General features: G+C 42.7%; 1 protein-coding gene across 1 annotated transcript in view; it reads right to left on the bottom strand.

Annotated features, from left to right (window-relative positions):
* The window catches only part of grm6a (glutamate receptor, metabotropic 6a), a 29,580-nt gene extending 10,596 nt beyond the window's left edge, over positions 1-18,984 (bottom strand). The window contains exons 1-7 of the mRNA XM_028993961.1: positions 18,693-18,984; positions 14,396-14,984; positions 6,722-6,938; positions 5,724-5,859; positions 3,996-4,150; positions 2,832-2,972; positions 2,542-2,742 (exon numbers count right to left, since the gene is read on the bottom strand). Of these exons, the coding sequence (XP_028849794.1) occupies positions 2,542-2,742; positions 2,832-2,972; positions 3,996-4,150; positions 5,724-5,859; positions 6,722-6,938; positions 14,396-14,935 (1,390 nt within the window). The 5' untranslated portion in view covers positions 14,936-14,984; positions 18,693-18,984. The remainder of the gene's footprint in view (positions 1-2,541; positions 2,743-2,831; positions 2,973-3,995; positions 4,151-5,723; positions 5,860-6,721; positions 6,939-14,395; positions 14,985-18,692) is intronic.
* Between the last annotated feature and the right edge of the window lie 238 nt (positions 18,985-19,222).

The following is a 19,222-nucleotide window of genomic DNA, read 5'->3' as shown; positions in this document are numbered from 1 at the left end:
TCCTGCACAATGCTGCAGGCCTTGCGGATGCTGCGCTTGTGAAAGGACGGCTTTTATTTCTGGGGGAGTCCAGGGTTTGTTGTTGGAGAAGCAATGCGTAGTCCTGGTGGGTACGGTTTTATCCACACAGAAATTAATGTAGTCCGTAGTGCAAGTGACAAGGCTGCCACACAGTAGGCTCAAAACTGACCATCTCTGTACTTTGCGGGTGACTGGTGGCTCCCTGCGCACTAAGGGCTAATACACAGGGACACGGTGCACCAGGTTGTGATCTGAAGGAGGGGTGAAAGGAGGGGGAAGGAGGGGTGATGAACAGTATGCCTCTCTTGCGTTGGCATACAGTGAGTCCAATGCTGCCCACTGATCACCAAGGGTGATGGTTAAATGTACATTTCGTTGAAATATATCAGAAATATATACCAACTTGGCTTAAATCAGGAGTCTCAAACTCGCGGCCCATGGGATGATATTTCGTGGCCCGCAGAACGATATAAAAGTTTAATGTTAATGCGGCCTGTGATTTTTATATGATTTAAAAAAATGTTTTATTCAGTGAATGCTAAGAATGTCTTTTGAGTTGCCGATTGTAACATAAATTTTCCTGGAAATAACCAGTATTGGATTCTGCATCATACTGTTTCCATCAGTTGAATGGATTTATTTGTTTGAAAGTTGATCGGCACTATCCATGCAGATGATTTGTTTTCATGATGAATCTGCAAATTAACAATCAGATTAATAACCAAGACCGATGTTCTGTTGACAATGTCACAGAGAGGAGTGGACCTCTGATAGGGCCGCTTAGCTATTCCTCCAACCTGAAGCCTACCCACCATGGTTATACAGTCAACAGAATAACAGTGTTGGCTAGGACATACTACTGAATTGAAAAAAAAAATCCGCTAAATAACAGCTACATAACTGTAACCCATAATTTATACATAATTGTGTCTCACTGTCCCAGCAGATAACGAACAGTACATTAGCAGACGCCTTTTGTTGCAGTTGCAATACCCGTACTTTCTACCATAAGTGAATAAAAGACATACTGTAAATATCAAGTTAAAAAACTAGTAATGACATTTGAGAAGTTTAGATTTAGATTTTTTGGATAATTTTTTTGGTGGAATTCGGCCCGACCTCACCCATACTCTGTCTCCTGCGGCCCCCAGCTAATTTGAGTTTGAGAGCCCTTGCCACAATACAATTGTCTTTACACCCATCTCTTCACTAAACAATGTCATTCAAGGATAATTAAAATTCCAACCAATGGAGCCTTGCCGAGCCCTAGAGACCTGGAGACCCATCTCCACACACAGTTATCCCATTTTATTCCGTCATGCTCGTTGTCTATGTGCATTAACTCTTCAATTCCACCAGCTGTTTCGTATGAATGAACCGGCCATGCGTGCCTTAAAAACGTTAATATTACATACGCCGCCATCTATTTTTAGCATCTATCCAAGCATGCCAGCAAGAGGAAACCTAACACCCAAAGCTTATTTATTTACAGGTGCTCAGCTGACGCTTGGGACTTGACGATGACTGGCAGAGTACGAATATTTCATTCGATTTCGAAAGATTTGTGTAAATCTTTTTTTGCCCCTGCTGTAATGTGCATTGCTTGTTCAGCTGGTCTCTTCAAGCGCTGCCATCACACTGATGTTCTGTCAGACAGACATGCTGGCACAGAGGGGAAGCCTTAATGGGAATTCTGTCCGTAGAAAGCTTCTTAACCACTAAGGAATCTTGGAAGAATACATAATGTAATTTCTTAAATGAGAAACCTCAGTAAGATCCCCAGCAAATGGGATGGAGCCGGAGAGAGTGATAAAGAAGTGGGGAGGGAAAGCTTCTCTGGAAATTAGAATGGATTACGGAGATCGTTTCTGAGTGCCAGGACTCGGCACATTAACGGAGGGCTTTTTCACACTCCAACCCCGAACGTCAGCACTCACAACGGGGCATGGCCCCCCTAAGAAAGAGCTCATCTTATCACTCAGATTCGTCTAAAACTCATCTGGGGGGGGCTGTGGCTACGCACGATCATTTACAGACTCGTCAGCTTTTATTACCACAGCAGTTCCACATCATCCATGACTTATGATGGTGTCATTTGCACCCATTTGAAAGGCGCAACTTTTGTAGTTAGTTTACTCTAGATACTTTTAAGAAAAGACATCCTGTCATGCCTGAGCCAGGTGGGTGTAGCAGTCAGGTGGATGCGGTGCCTGGCCACGCCCTTATGCGCTGGCACTCGCGGCCTGTGACAGCCTCTTTTTCCGCATGTGCCTCAAATAGACAGTCTTTTTTCTACCATTGCAAGTAATTGCATCCATGTCTTCAGGCCACACACATATGGGCCAATGTAGTATTTGCAATTCTCCTAATCTGCATGTCTTTGCAATGGAAGCCAGAACAGTGAAGAAGAGCAGGACATGCAGATTCCATACAGAGAGCACTCAGGTCTGCTAATTAAAACACACAAAAATGCTAAATGCTATTCCCGAACATTCTTTCTAAGAAGTAAAAAAAACTTGCCATTGAAGTTAACAGAACGTATGTAGCTCAGCAGCAAGCGTCCTTCCACGGGGTCCATCTTGTCACAGACGCCCGTGGACCCTGGGCAGAGGTCCTGGTGCATGTTGTGCAGCGCATGAGCCATGGCGTAGACAGCGTCGATCACAAACTGCACCTTCCCCTCTTGCTCATAGGTGGAGTCCCGGCTTACCCTCTCATTACCTGCGACAGATGAAGAAAAAAATGGCTAAATAACCACTGGAAAAATTTATAAAAAAACACAAAATACCACTTCATACCAAGTTCCTCACCTGTGCACTTTTTCTTCTCGCTGTCAATTTTGATACCCGGACGGGTCAATTTGCACCGGAAATCATCCTCCCAGAATTCTGCAAACCATATGTTCCTGCGGTTGTTCTCTAGAGATCTAGAGGTGAAGTACTGGTCAAACCCTGGACCACAGGAACAAAGTATTACTTTCGTGACACATTTAACAATAATAAAACAAATAGAATTGATATATCCAGGTCAACCGAGTTCACATACTGGAATCCCATACAATCAAATGACATTAATGCATGTCTTTCCCAAAGCTACTTATGTACTGAGATGGGCATGGAGGATGGAACGTTCCCCACCCCACACCTTCCCCCCATTTACAGAACATTTACATTTACTTTTACGTTCATTAAATTTTTCAGCACTCCCATCCACTAATTACAGATTCTGTTCCCAGGAGCGATAGTCAGCCGAGTGTGCAGTTCAGAAACACAATGGCAGAAGCAGGATGTGGGAGAGTGGTTGTTCATTGTTGCGAATGTTGTGGGTGTGCACCTCCCTAGTACACTTCAAGCAGACAGCAGTGCAATGACCTTCTTTCTTTTTTCCATGTGGTCTAATCAATCTGCATACCGTTTCGTGGCCACCATCTAAAATCTGTTCAGAAACCTCTCACCTCAAGCAGAGCAGCAATAAAGTGGAAATTACGTTGGACTAAAGACAAATTGGCATAATTTACATTCGTACTGTGTACATTGTTGAAATTTGCGCCAGTACTTCATTACTCCCAGGGTAACCTTTATCTGGACGTCAGGATGCGGCATTGCTCTGTGCTCACAATTGGGGACGGCAAATTGACAACATTAGTTTTTTTTTTTTTACATAAGTCAATGGATCAGTGGATTGTATGAATGAAAAAAAATTTAATTACAATGGGGATTATCTTTTTACCCCAAATTGCTATCCTGGATTTTTAAAGGCTAGCAGACAGCCCAGTGAACTATTTTCACCGTAATTGTGGCTTACATCAACTAGGTATGGTTCACTGACCCTTTGGCCTATGCTAACAGGGCCACGGTTTCACAAAGCCAGCCGATTCACAAATACTTGTGATTTCAAATTATTTAGAGGGCATTAATCCCTATTCCATGAATACATTTCCCTCAATGGCTGAGAGAATCTGAACCGTTTGGCACCTTCAATGGAGGCTCTCTTCGGGAGGATGGTGACAGCCCCCTCTGCCATGTCTTCTTGGTCTAGGATAGGTGTGATCTTGGCTCCCCAGCTGTCAGAGCCCACAAACAAGAACTGTCCTGTTAGGTTGGCCCTCTTTGCCGCCTCCAGGACGCGCCTGTGCACGACAGACAAAAATTATGGAATTATGTGTGGAGCAGCACAAGATGATAAGAGAAAAACGCAAATTGATAAAGCTATTACAACATTATTTGAATCTGTATTGTGCAACACAGGAATGGAATCATGTTCCTCAGAGCATGTAAGGTAGTGAGACCATGTTTGCTACCACCAGCTAATTATGGGGTTCACTCTATACCATCAATAGTATTTAAATATTTATGGACAGCCTGTGAACCAATCATTGAGCTCAACACCAAACAAATCAGAGGCTGTGAAAATTTCACATCGATTTATTTTCAGCCAGTAGCAGAATTTTTGATGTGGACGTCATACAACACGTTTTAGATACTTGTGCCCCAGAAAGGCAATGGGTCATATTTGTGTCAGTGGAGCATTGCTAATTTTATTTATCTAAAGATATCCGTTGAGTTGTTTTGTGTGCGTGGGAGGCAGTGCTCTGTGAAAAGCATTAAATCCATATCTCACGAAAGCACTAAATTCAATCAAACCGCCTTCAGAAAAAAAACCTCCAGTGATCTTTAATTCCCATTTCTTGTGAAACTGCCAGGTTTAATGTGAGCCCTGTAAACCTAAAAGTTAGCAGCAGGCACAGAAAAGAATAAATACAGCAGAATAATAAATATTCTGCAGCACAAAGTCAACATGGGAATCCCTAGACACATATAAAACTGTGCACCCCACAAAGCCTGGGTCCTTTAGAAACTTCACTCTACATAAAATTAGTGTCACAGGTGGTGACTGTGTCACCATAAACAAAAAAAGCACCTTGACATGTCCCCTTGATTCTGTTTGAGAAACGGAACCCAAACTGTTTAGAAAGTGCTGCTGATCTTTTACGAGGATCCCTTGCTTTAGATGCAATAACTATGTTACACGATACAGAAATCCATACTGTTCCATTTGTATAGCCACGAATGGAATTCATTTTCACTCAGTCATAATAGGCCAGTTACCATGGAAAATTATCAGAAAATACGGTAGAAATTGCTGGGGTCTGGACCGTCTTATCCTTGAAAAAGGCGACAAGTCAGTTATATGCAGATTCTGCCCCTACAGTAAATTTCCTGTCATTGCCAATAGCCAGTCAACCACCGCTAAATGTCAAATTAATGCATCAAAATGTCACGTTAAATTCATCAGCTTCACGCTCAAAGATGAAATGCATGTGGAACGAAGTGTCCCACACGTGTGTTCCATATGAGTGAAAGTGATGTCACTGTCATTGTGAAACACTGCAGCACAGCACACGTTGACACAACGAAATGTGTCCTCTGCTCTTAACCATCACCCTTGGTGAGCAGTGGGCAGCCATGACAGGTGCCCGGGGAGCAGTGTGTGGGGACGGTGCTTTCCTGAGTGGCACCTCAGTGGCACATTGGTGGCTCGGGATTCGAACCGGCAGCCTTCCGATCAAGGGTCCAATTCCTTGCCACCACTGCCCCTATGCAGGCGTTCACCACCAGAAGTGCAGATTCACCAAGGCATGAATGAATGAACTACAGACGTCTGGAATGTCATACAGACAGACTGCGAGGCAGTTCACTTACTTGATGTCATCTTCACTTGCGAAGATAATAACCCCTCGGGCGTTGGAGGTCTCCATTAATCTCTTAATGATCTTGTCAAACTCCCCTGGTTTGGGGTCCCTGGGGATCTTCAGGGACTGGGCGACGCACAAACCCCCTTTGGGGAGAAAAAAACAAATACTGAAGCTGAAGTATGACTTAGCCTTCAGCAATTCATTGACCTTTGAAGGAAACCTGTAACACTGTTGCATGGTTATTTAGAGGTATTTGCTGCTGACACAGTCAACCTCTTGAAATATTTACGCAGAACACACTTTGGACTCCCAAATGTGTTCTGAAAAGTGAGTTATTAAATACAGTCAACACACATTCAAATATTAATCACAAGATTTGCAGCGAAAATGGCAGCGGTAAACAGCTGCAGAGAGAAGTATTAATCTCAACACAAGATCTACAAATATGGACTTAGAAGGCTCAGATGGAGCCGAAAGTGGGTTGAGTGTATATAGCCAAAAACAAATTTCTAACTGTGAAGAGGTAGAAGGCCACTTAATATTACAAGGAAAGTAAAATTACCGCCTTGCAGATGATGCCACTGTTTCAGGGAACCATCTCCCTACACAGTAGATAATCATCAAACCAGGTTCCAGCGAGTCAATTCTGTCATATTTGAGGAATTTCCCTTGAGTATAATACTTACATTTTACGGCATTTATCAGACGGCCATCCAGTCCCACTTACAGTCAGTAGTTACAGGGACAGTGTCCCTGGAGGCACTCAGGGTTAAGTGTCTTGCTCAGGGACTCAATGGTAGTAAGTGGGATTTGAACCTGTGAGTCCTCGGGTTCATAGGTGAGCATGTTACTAGGCTACTATCACCCATATATAGCAAATGTAGCAAAAGATTTCTCAAAAAAACATAATGCCACCAGTAACATAATGTCACCATCCTGAAGGCATTAAAAATGGATGAAATGAAGACACCATAATCAGTTGCAGGAAGGACATGTTGACTGTACCTGCCTCTCGAGAGATCTGGATGAAGGCGTCCACTCCGCTCTCCCCATAGTTCCCCTCAGACGCCAGTGTGGACACGTAGTTCCAACCCATGGCCTTAACAATGTCCACCATGGCCTGCGCCTGGTAGGAGTCTGGTGGAACCACACGGGAGAAGAAGTCGTAGCGGTTGTTGTCGCTCAACTCTGGAGAAGTGGATGCATAGCTGATCTGAGGGATCTGAACAGGAGATAAGTGGAAACATGTATTATTGTGTGTTATGTGGTCCATGGTTCTTCTAATTTTTCCTTCTCCATTTAACCATGGAGCTCCAACACTGGCCTAAAGTCACCATTAGTCCAATCCCTGACTAGATAGGTCTGGGACCAACCACTGATCTTTTGAATTGTTATTGTATTTTGTAACATACTCATTGAAATATTCTCGTTTTAATTAAACACTGTACATGTGGGTTTATTTGATTATCATTTATGAATCACAAGACTGTGCACAAGACTGTCTCCAAGGTTGGCATTTGTGAAAAAAGGGAATTATTTTAGAAAAAAAGATTTCGTTATAAAAATAGATTTTTTTTAAGAACCTGGCCACCTGTTCAAGTTCAGTGAGAATGAAATGGGATGCGCTGCTTTAATTATTTTGACCAGTGATGGTACCCTGGCTGTAGCTCCATGGCGCCCTGCCTTCTCATCTCAGCTTTACACGTAACTCACAAAGTCCGGGTGCCAGCCTGTGGCTAGAAAAAATGCAAATGAAGGAAAAGCCAGAAATGAGGAAGAAAGGAGTTAATCTGGAGTGGATAAGAGGGGTTTTGGACAAATTAAGTTAAGCACAGGGGGAGCCCGACAGAGATCTGGTCCCGTGGAGATTTCTCACTTCTTTTGCTGACACTGTGGTACATTAACACTGCCAAGTTTAACATATGTAGACAAGGGTTCACAATGCAAACACTGGGTTCCTACAGCCTATGTTACCATTTCAGTGGTGCTTTAAACAATGCATTCATGATTAAATACAGGAGTGAAAGGAGGAAAAGTGAAAGTGATGTGATTGTCATACACAGCACCGGGTGCACACAACGAAATGTGTTCTCTGCTTGTTGTCACCAACACCCTTGGTGAGCAGTGGGCGGCCATGAAAGGCGCCCAGGGAGCACCTTGGCGGATTGGGATTCGAACTGGCAACCTTCTGACTACAGGGCTGCTTCATTAACCTCTAGGCCACCACTGCCCCTTTACATAGAGTAGTGTACAGAGTTTTTAGGCAGTTTTTTAATCTTCCCAGAAGTAGAAGAACTGGGGGTTGGTCTCTCCCAACTCTATACACTAATAAATTATCTCCTACAAGCAAATGTTCAATTTAAAGCCCTGTTTTAGTATTGTGATAAGCTGTATTGTGTGAGACATTTTTATTCAAAGTGTTATTCATCTTATTAACTAGAAATACCGGGCACATTATTTTGACCCCCCCAAACAAAATGCATGTACATTTACAGCATTTATCAGCATTAGAGTGACGTACATCAGTGTGTTGTTGTCCATATCTAACATGCATATCTAGACTTCAATCAACAATAAACTGTTCAACATAAACTGTCCTTTAAGTTACACACCAATGTAATCGCGGCGTACACTGTGTGGTGAACTAGCAGCCAGTATTCTGTCCCACTATTGACACACATTAAGCACATATTAGTAATGCCTTGCACTACTAGGTCATTTGGTCTGTGGTACAGAAAGCTGATCCAAATCCAACCTTTAATCACTGTAATGGTCCGTGCCCGGTCTAACCTAGATGATTTGCAGCCTGATCTTGTGCCCGTCTACCTGTCTGCCTCCATTACGATATGCCCGTCTACAGACTGGATCTGGGGATTGGTGACATTGAGTTTTATCAATATATAACATTTTATCTGTATGTCTACTCAATTATTCATATACATGTTATATTGAGCATAGACAGAGCTTTTCATTACATTATTTTCTTAAACCAAAGGTGAAGATGAGTTTAAAAAGAAGCGTAGTTCAAAGCGTCAACGAAAACCCAGCATTTGTTCCCTGAAGCTTATATTATGAAAATTAACTAGACTTAGGAACAAATTAGAGACTCTAAATACATTTTGAAGTATTCCCTTGATTAAAGCCAGGGAATTTCCCCTAGAGCTCTATCAATATCTGCAGAGTTGGTGCAGAAAAAAAGTTATTTAATCATCAGATTGTGTGTTGGGACAGACCAGCCATTTCAATGTTCACTACCTTAATAATTTTCTTTTTTGTTCATCACAAAATTATTGAATTTCTGGTCTAAAAATAGGGCATACCTGAGGTGAGCTGGTGGATTGATTTTTCTCTTTGTTCTTTTTTAAAAGAGAAAACTATGAAACCGAACATGTCACTTTTACTGCATTTTAAATTGTGAACCCATCCAGTTCCAAAATTAGCGATGGAGTTGAAAGGCTCTAAGTAAGACATCATCACATCCAGTCCGTCGTCCTGGTTCCTGAGAATGAAACATGAAAAGGCTTCTTGCCAGTAAGCTGTAGCTGGGAGTAGAGACGCAAATATTTCATTCATTTCCGATAAGCTACATCAGGGAGGACAGTCTGTGCTATGACAGGATCTGTGAACTACCATTTTGATGTTAAAGTTGTTGCTGTGTGCTGATTAGTCCTGCATGTCACAGATGCTAATGTGACATCTTTCTTTCAATCAAGAAAAACAAAGCAGTCCAAGCACAATCATACTAAATGAAATAGTGACCCCTTTATGTCTTCTGGCTGTTTTCTTTACCTACTTCTAATGATAATGAGGCTGGATGTGTCACCTTAAATTAGGTTTTTCAATTGATGCAAGATGGAATCAGAAGGAGAAGAAATAATCTTGCCTCATTTTATTTAACTTACCAGAGGCAGAGCAGAACAATTTAGTGGAGTGCTGAAAGTGCTGAAAACCCTGACAAACACTCAACATAACGGTGGGTAGCAAAACACCAACTGAACACCTGAAAGTGAAAGTGAAGTGATTGTCATTGTAAAACACTGCAGCACAGCACATGGTGACACAATGAAATGAGTCCTCTGCTTTTAACCATCACCCTTGGTGAGCAGTGGGGAGCCATGACAGGCTCCTGGGTAGCAGTGTGTGGGGACGGTGCTTTGCTCAGTGGCACCTCAGTGGCGCCTTGGCGGATCGTGATTCGAACCGGCAACCTTCTGATTACAGGGCCGCTTCCTTCGGTCCCACACACTGGCCCACGCACCTGCACCCAGCTCAACAACAAAATCACAGCAACAAAACTTAGTGTTACTCAACTCTACATGCGTCAACCATCCACAACAACATCATAAAAAATACTTTGCCATGTGTTCTAGGTATGCTGGCCCGACACAAGATTATTATATTTTATTATTGATTATTATATTTTTATGTTTTAAAAAGCAAATACACATACTTGAAAAATACAGTCATCATCTGCTTATCACATCACATGTTACATGATGTTGTCCTTGTTTAGTGTACAGAAAGTTTTATAATATTCTTTTATAGACTCTATAGGTATTTAAGTTTTACTTTCACAAGTGCAATGTGAAATGTACAATATTTAAATATATACAGGGTGGGCCATTTATATGGATACATCTTAATAAAATGGGAATGGTTGTGACATTGAACACATTTTATAAGTGGTCAGAAACTTGTAAATAACTCATGAAAGAATAAAGTTACGTTAAAACCAATTGCACACCATTGTTTTTCTTGTGAAATTACCAATTATTTGATTTTCACATGACCCTCTTCCTATTGAAAAAACAAACGTTGGATCCAAGATGACCGACTACAAAATGGCCACTATGGTCACCACCCATCTTGAAAAGTTTGCCCCCTCACATATACTAATGTTAATATCACCAACCATTCCCATTTTATTAAGGTGTATCCATATAAATGGCCCACCCTGTATAATATATTTTAATTATTAACAAAGTACTTTATTGGTTAGCAATAAAGTACTAACTTCTAACATGCTAACTTATTTTAATAACTCTGTATCACAATACATATACTCAATTTCATCACATTGTCTTTTCTAAAGTAATTTTGTTCAGAATTTAATCCTACCCAGGTATTTGCCAAAAACCAATTTCTCCCATACACAGCATCATGCTTTTTGCTAACGTTTTTGTTAAAAAATTCATGGTATATTTTAACGCTTAGCTCTGGAGTGGAAATTGAAATAAACAGTTCCCTCTAATTCATGCATGTTCTCAATCGGGGGAGGCAATTGAAGGATTTATATACGCTTGAGCCCCTGACAGCCATGAAATTTTAATTATTCAACCAAATGCACTAAAAACGAGAGTGGTTCTAAGTCACCGGTGTTACATTTCATGCACTGAAGGCCTTTAAATGACAAGTTCATTGTGCTTATGCTCTTTTTGTTAAGTGCACAACCACATTATCATGTATTCCATCATGCATATCAGCCATTCTGCCCATAAATTGTAAATTGTAAATGAATGCTCCTTAATACTTGTTCTTCCAGATGTTCTTTTAAAACCAGGGCCAGACATGTGTCTAGAGAAGGGTGTCCACTCGTCTGAATTTCTCGGTCTCTCCCTCCGCCTTCTTTTTGTCACACTAAATTTAGCCGGCGGTCTGAGCTGCTGCCACGGGCTTATTGTCCCGGAAGGCTTCCCTAATTCTCCCACTAACAGCTGCCTGATGTGTTATCTGGCTCCTCAGTTCGTGTTAAATGGCTTATTGTGAAGAAAGTGTCATTAAGCCGTGCGGTGTGTGACAGCCAGACGGCCCCCTTCACCCTATCTCCACCACGTGAAGAAAACACACACACACACACACACACACACACACACACGCACTACCAGGAAGTAATTCATTACAGTGTGTCAATAATTCACCTCAGAGAAGTCAGATTGTTGTTATCTGTCTCAGTCCCGTTCTGCCCAGTGTGGCGAATGGATTTGCCCTGATGTTTTGAGGGCGTTACCGAAAACAGCCAGGTTTATGCATGCATCGGAACAGTTCAAATGCATGGACGCAACTGGCCAAATCAGACCAGACCGACGCTGGCGTGGTCCAGGGTGGAGCCAGATGACAGAATGCAGAATGAAAAACAGCTCCCTTGAACTGCTGCGTCTGTTCATTAAAAAAACATGCAACGTGCTCCAGAGCCCATCTCCAGTCCTCCAGAAAGGGCTCAGATGTGGTCCTCTGCAATTATGCAACTGCCAGGACGCCCGGGTGCCGTCTTCTGCTGCGAGAGGGTGGAAATGTCAGGAGCTGCTAGAGGTTTTTAGCAGCCGGTAAACCCACTGTAATCAAAATAAGTGCGAGTGACAGTGGCAGCGCGTGCGCAGCACCACTGCCCGTCTTTACCCTGCTCTCTGATAGATTACACAGCGAAAGTGCACCCGGGGTCCCGTACGTGTCCCGCGCCCTGCTGCAGTCGCATCAAACAACTCTGCAAATTAAGGGAAGACTAACTGGTGTCTTACGAGGACAGAGAACCTCCCCTCACGTCAGGGATAATGCAGGGTTATTACCTGATGATATGCAAAGCCCAAGCTATTTTGCAGCCCTAGTCACACTCAGCACACCCTATCCTCTCATTGAAAAAAACCCAAAAACAATGAATACATTTGCAATTTCCACAGACAATAGCTTCTAGGCAGTTATCTTAACACTTTTCTTTACTTAATTTATACAAACCCAATGAGCACAGAACATGAGACATGAAGAAAAGCCTTCTGTAATGTCATTTTAGGCCATATTATTAGTTAAGGATGAATAACGAACTTCTTGTATAAATAATGATATTTGTTCTGGTTTAAAAGACTGGAAGAACCATTTCAATTTAAAAAAATGTCATGTAAAAAGAAAAAAAAAACATCAAATGACAGTGAACACAATGCCCAGGTTGGAATCATCTCCTGCGTGTACGTGTGCTTCAATACCTTTTTTTTTTATCACACAAATGCAAAAAGGCTCTTCTAATGAAGATGCAGGGCTCTTTCCCCCCTGCTTTTATCCATTGTCTGCTTTATACAGTGTTAGCTGAATTTAATTAGAGCCTTGTCTTCCGACAGCTGTCCTCAAGCGTAGTGCTCTTTGTTTCAAATCTATTTTCACGTGTGGCTCCTCGAAAGGGCAAGTTCATCCTTTAAACAAAGGCGATTTGACACATTTCCATGAATAAATTTGGCCTTCATATTACATAGAGAAATACACGGAGTGGGACAGTTCACAAGGATTTCTTGTACTTTCTACGGTTATGTGTTATTTTGTGGAAATGTTACAGGTTTTACTCCGCTGCCTCATCATTGAGGAAGCAGAACCCCTCTATTAATTTCAGCCGAGTCAAACTGTCATCTGATTCAAATGGCGCACCTTGACGCTCAATGCGAACAACTCTTGTAATTTGAATGTACGCCTGTTTGCTCACTCTGTCTGCAAAAATAAGAAGTGAGTCGTATGGGGTGTTCCTATTAGAAATCATGGTTAATCATTCAGTCAAGTCTCCAAAAATCAATTTTCCTCTCTTTGCCTACAAAGAACTGAAAAAAAAAATGAAACAGGCATGCTTAGCATTGCTGCTCCCTTTTGCAATTTTTGTTCCGGACATAAGACCCATGTAGGATGAGATTTTGTTCCCGCGGAAGTCCAAGAAAATGCGGCAAAAGCTCAGTAAGCTTACAGCAGAGTGGCAAATCTGCCAATTGGTCATGGAGATTTCTAAATTTCCTCTTCAGAGTGTCCAATAAACGTCAGGCTCCGCTCATCGGGCAGCTTGCACCACACTGCCACTCACATTTTGGAGAGCCAAGTGAGGCCGTAAGGGAACGAGTGAGAGTGAAGTAACCAAATGAACACAGCCGCCCTCAGCAATGCAACATGGGCTGTAATTAAAAAAAAAATGAAATCTTCATTGTGCATAACCTGCTTGTACGCCAACAAAAAAAAAAAACAATCAAACTGGGGCCTTGTCATCTAGCAGACATTTTTTTTTTGTTTTCCTGAGGCTTCGCATGCATGATTGCGAGCTTTATTCTCGGTTCCAATTCATCCAAATCCAATAAGAACATCAGAACTCGCCAAGCAATTTGAATCACATACCCCTCATGCATATTTATATTTTATCTTTTATCAAATATGTGAGCGCGTTGTTAAAATGCATGGACTAAATCACATTTTAAGAGCGGTTCAGAAGCTCTCATTAACACCTGCTAGCATTGTACACACATGAATGGGAGTGCAACATGGCCAGCGAAACAACAGCCCTCCAACTGCTGAACAAACAAGCCTCACACTGATAAACGATACATTTACAACACAACTGCCTATTTCAATCACGGATTTTCGGAGCAAAGTTAAATAAATCTCATCATGGGGTGGCTCATCCAATATTGCAAAGCTGCTTTATTGGCAAAACCAGCTAAAGACAAATGTAGAACCAATGACATGGGCCCTATGGACACTCGAAGTAAAGCAGCGGTTCAAAACGAGATTAGTCATACCCACTAAATCCTCGTGGTCAATTAAATCCAGCCGTTGCCCAAAGGAGTCCTAACACAAGTTGCAATAATGGTGATCATTTTAAAGGAGAGTGTAAGGGCAAACACTGGTATGGTCAGCACGACCCTCGGCCAGAGGCAAACTCACCTCAAAGAGACGCAGGACGTTGGCCACCATGATGGACACGGAGCTGCCCGACGCCCCGATCACACCAACCACGCGTTCAGGCTTCCTAATGATGGGCGGCTCGCCGTTGGAACAGCGTATGTCTGAGGTGTCCTTCTGTATGAGGGCCTGGACGAAGGTGAGGGACTGTTCCAGAGCGTAGGTGTCCCTCGAGCATGTGTCGAGGATGCGGGCCCCCAGTGTGATGTTAGGCAGCAGATCTGGGTCGCTGTTAATCTGGTCAAGGGCATACAGCATGGCCTCCAAACGGTGGATGCCCTTCTCCTTCTTGATCTCACCGCACGGCACCCCAGCCGGGCCCTTGGCGTGGACAGGAAAGAGCCCCCCGAGTGTGATGTCACCTTCAATCTTGATGGAGCGCGGGTGCATGCCCTGATGGGACCACGCTGTAGGGCTCACGCCCACCAGGAACACCAACAGAAGGTGCAGCCACCTCCTCCCAAGTGCCCAGACCACATCATACTGACGATGCAGTAAAGACGGGGGCAGCTGTGGTGTCATGATGCTAGGAACTGAGGATCAGGAAGTGCTCACCCTCTACCCGAGGTACCTGTCACCAACATCAAGATTATAATAAGTAAATTAGATTTCACAGCAATTTGTAGCATTTTCCTTATACAATGCAATTTCTTTCATAAAGGTACAGAAGAGCTGGGAGATAATCATTTATGGCATCCTTAGCCAAGTAAATCCATCCCTGAAAGGAGCACATGAATCAGTAAGCTTGTATTTAATACATTTTTTAGACTGTGTGACAGTGTTACTGTACTTTTTCCTGAGTGAGATCATAGTCCTTGTCGCATGAGGCCAATTTGTAACAATCAAATGCAACGGAATCCATTCATTTATTTCTCACTGCATAATACAGTAGACCAGTGTCTTTAACACTGAGCTGCTAGGCAGCGACATAACATCCACTGTGGGTCTTGTTCTTATAAAAAGAGAGAGAGTGAGAGAGAGAGAGAGAGAGAGAGAGAGAGAGTTTCAGCCTCAATGCACCAGAGCAAGTGGACTAAAGCAATTTTCTGTGATGGCAATGGTGCAACCAGCTGTGGGCTTAATGTTTTATGTAGTGCAGAGTAGATCTATGGGTAAGCTTTCGAATGGGAATAGACATTTATTATGAGCCAGAGCTGAAGTGTGTGCAGTTGTTTGTAATATGAATTTGAAGAACAGTCAGGGAAATAATGATTTAACCCCTGCTGATTTTGTAAGGTTGTCCACTAACAAATAAATGATCAGTCTATCATTTCAATGGTAGAATTATTTGAATAAATTGAAAATCCAAAATAAAATTTTATCTCTGGGTAAATTCCACAAATTATGTATGACAAAGTGAAGTGATTGTCATTGTGATACACAGCAGCACAGCATACGGTGCACACAGTGAAATGTGTCCTCTGCATTTAACCCATCACCCTTAACGAGCAGTGGGCAGCCATGACAGGCGCCCGGGGAGCAGTGTGCGGGGACGGCGCCTTGCTCAGTGGCACCTTGGCGGATCGGGATTCGAAACGGCAACCTTCTGATTACGGGGCCACTTCCTTAACATTTTATTAGAAATTATACATCATACATCATTGCTGCACAAAGGGAAGGGCACCCAACCATCCATCTGCTGTTCACTGCTTACACTGTGGTACTGGTATAAACTTTGTGTACATCCAGATCATCATAATACCAAAACCAAACTTTGTTAAACTCCGTTACAGTGTGAAAATCTTCACATTCACGTTTTTACCCAGGCTGCTGAATCTTACTGACTCTCATAAATATTATGTATCCTAAAACTGTACCAAATGTTCCAGGCTAATTGCTTCAAAACCACAACCATGCCTCCACATCTTAGATGAATGTCGAACATGCATAACAACAGCGGTGACATGGTTGTAGATGTTAAACCAAGGAGACACCAACTCCCTGGTGAACACTCATACAACATGGCTTAAATCAGATAACATAATGGATCTTACTTAATAATGAATAGAGGCACTTTGTTGTTTCTCCAACCACAGCTTGTGAATGGAATGCATACTGCAATAGATCCATTTATTTTTATTAACGAGTAGTAGAACTATATTTTTTTTGCCATTTACTTCCCAGTTCATAGTTTGGACCAAACAGGTGTGGTGTAGCCTGTTTAAAACAGTGCCTTTACAAATAAGATTGGAGACCCCAACAGTGTCTGTTGCATCTGACCTGATGGTATTTGGAGTATTTTGATTTTAGGTCTGTTGTGTGAAGGGAATAAAATTGGAATGGTGGATATATTATGCAGCAAGTGAGCTCTTGCAGACGATGTGGAGACAAGAGATGTAAAAGGCCCAAGACCAAGACAACTAGGGTGAGGATTCTCCAAAAAAAGCATTTACAGGTGGCTCAGGAAGGGTTTGACCAACATGATGAAAAGTTCAAGGTGTTGAGTTGGTCTCCAAATTCCCCAGATCTCAATCTGGGAATTTTTCGTGCAGCAGCTCTCCATGTTCAACCTTTATCCATTTCCTCCTTCTGCCTTCCTCGGTTGAGCTTCTGAATCTCTGTCTTCATTTTATCCCGTCTCTCCAGCTTATTCCTCCATTCTCCAAATCTCCAGAGATTCAGTTCTTTCAGTTTTTTTTGTCTGCTTTGAGTGTCCATGCTTCAGGTCATCACGTTGCTTTATTTCAGGTACACACCAGGCATTCATGGTGCAGCCTGTCTCCTACCTTTCCCATCCACGCCAGTGCACAGTTAATAAAGCATATGTTCAGCTCTGTCATGTTCCTTTGTGCCTTCTGAATTCCTTGCCTGAAAATATCCTGATTTTAACATCGTGGCCTGTCCTTGTAACTGTCCGTATCACTTCTGCAGTCTCTGCATCTTGTTTAGGTCCTACCTCAGCGTGGTAAATCATTCGCTCTTTGTAATTCTGTTTGGATAATTGCGCCTGACAACTGAATACATTTTAGAAATCGGTTTTAGAAACATGGCATCTATTGAGACGCACGAGGACATAACGGCGCTCCCGTACCTGGGAAGCCGTGCTTGTGACCCTGATACAAATATAGATAAATGCATATGGGCAGGTGATGTGTTTGCCCAGATGCACCATGTCGCATAAACACACATATTTATTGCATGAATGCAGAAAATGCAGAAGCCCTCAAAATGTGCCAGGAAGTATTATTTTATTACATGGTCTTATCTTCAAAGTAAATAGCTGAATTTCATAGATATAGCTAAAGCTTCTTAAAAGTCACGTTTAATGGACAAAAGAAAATTTCTTGGCACCATTCTGCATGCCTCATTCGTGGTTTGGTCTGGCATATCGGGGAACAAGCAGAATAGTGCTTATGCTGGTCGGTTACGCAAAAAATCTGAAGACGTGTGGGACAACTTGGACAAGGAGAAAAATGAGCAAGAAAAGCAGCCAATGCAGCCACTTTTTATTTTAATAGAAGAACAAGTCGCTATTCCGCCGAGGCTTAAAAGAGCAAAACTGCTTCTGTTTTCTCATGTTTATTCAAATCATGTTAATAACTTGGTTACACGCCAAGAAAGAATTATCTTAACAACAGCTGAGACACAGTAGAACAGACAGACAGGTCGAAATATGTCAAATGAATGAGAACAGTAGCTGTGCCATAAGACCGTGTGAGAAACGACCCCAATAATGCCGACCCGTCGGGAGCGGGCATTATTATACTGGACAGGGTGAGAAAGAAGGGTGACCCCGAAGTGCCCCACACAGCCTCACCCCAAGTGCTACGTCCTAATGAAAAAAAGGGGCAGGTTAATGCCAGGGGTCAGTGCTCCTTTATCTCCAGACCTGATGGAAGTGATTACTTCACAAGGGCACCTGACCCCCTGCAGCAGGTCGCCCAGAAAGAACCTCCATCAGTCAAGGCGCAATAAAAAAAAGGGCAATCTGGAGGCGCGCCTGATGTATTAAATCTTTGTTAATGTACAGGCATTGAGAGGAATTCTCCAGGCGGGTCTCCAGACCGTCTGCATGACATTTTAAAACTCTATTTCCACACCGCAAATCATATTTCACTCAGTGAGGAGTATCTGGAGATGAGCAATAAGCACCATGGGGGAAAAATGATGTCCCATCACGGGGAAGGTAAGAAAAGTAAAACAGAACTGAATGTTAACCTCTTCATTCCTTATTATTTAACGCCTACGTTGATTTCCTGTGAAATAGTAAGCACCTTTATTTGGGATTTATTTTATATCTCGTGCCAGTCGCTGAATAAGTTCGAGATCGTTTTCTTACCTGAAATGTCCATTTTCTTGTAGAACTTGGTTTGTTGCGATCAGTCAAAACATCCAGAAAACTAACCAAACACCCGTCAAAGCTGCGATTACAGTCAAATTTAAAGTGACCACTGAAAAAAATTGAATAAAAACAGCTGTTCCCGAACTAGAGCCTCATTGTGAAACATGTTGAATTTGTATCAGCCGCAGCCGGTTGAGAGACATTTCTGACGAGTTTGCCGCCATCTCCCACCGGCTCTAATGTAACATGTTGCGCGAAATTCGGACGTTCGAAGCTTCAAATCGCTATAAAGCGCCCCCCCCCCTCTCTCTCTCTCTCTCTCTCTCACACACTCTCTCTCGCTCTGCTCCTCTCTCTCTCTCTCTCTCACTCTCTCGCTCTGCTCCTCTCTCTCTCTCTGCTCCTCTCTCTCTCTCTCTCTCTCTCTCTCTCACACTCTCTCTCGCTCTGCTCCTCTCTCTCTCTCTCTCTCTCTCACTCTCTCGCTCTGCTCCTCTCGCTCACTCTCTCTCGCTCTGCTCCTCTCT

This window comes from Denticeps clupeoides, chromosome 10 (genome assembly GCF_900700375.1).
Source record: "Denticeps clupeoides chromosome 10, fDenClu1.1, whole genome shotgun sequence".
Taxonomy (NCBI): domain Eukaryota; kingdom Metazoa; phylum Chordata; class Actinopteri; order Clupeiformes; family Denticipitidae; genus Denticeps; species Denticeps clupeoides.
The sequence above is the reverse complement of the archived record's forward strand: the minus strand, read 5'-3'. Positions and strand labels throughout refer to the sequence as shown.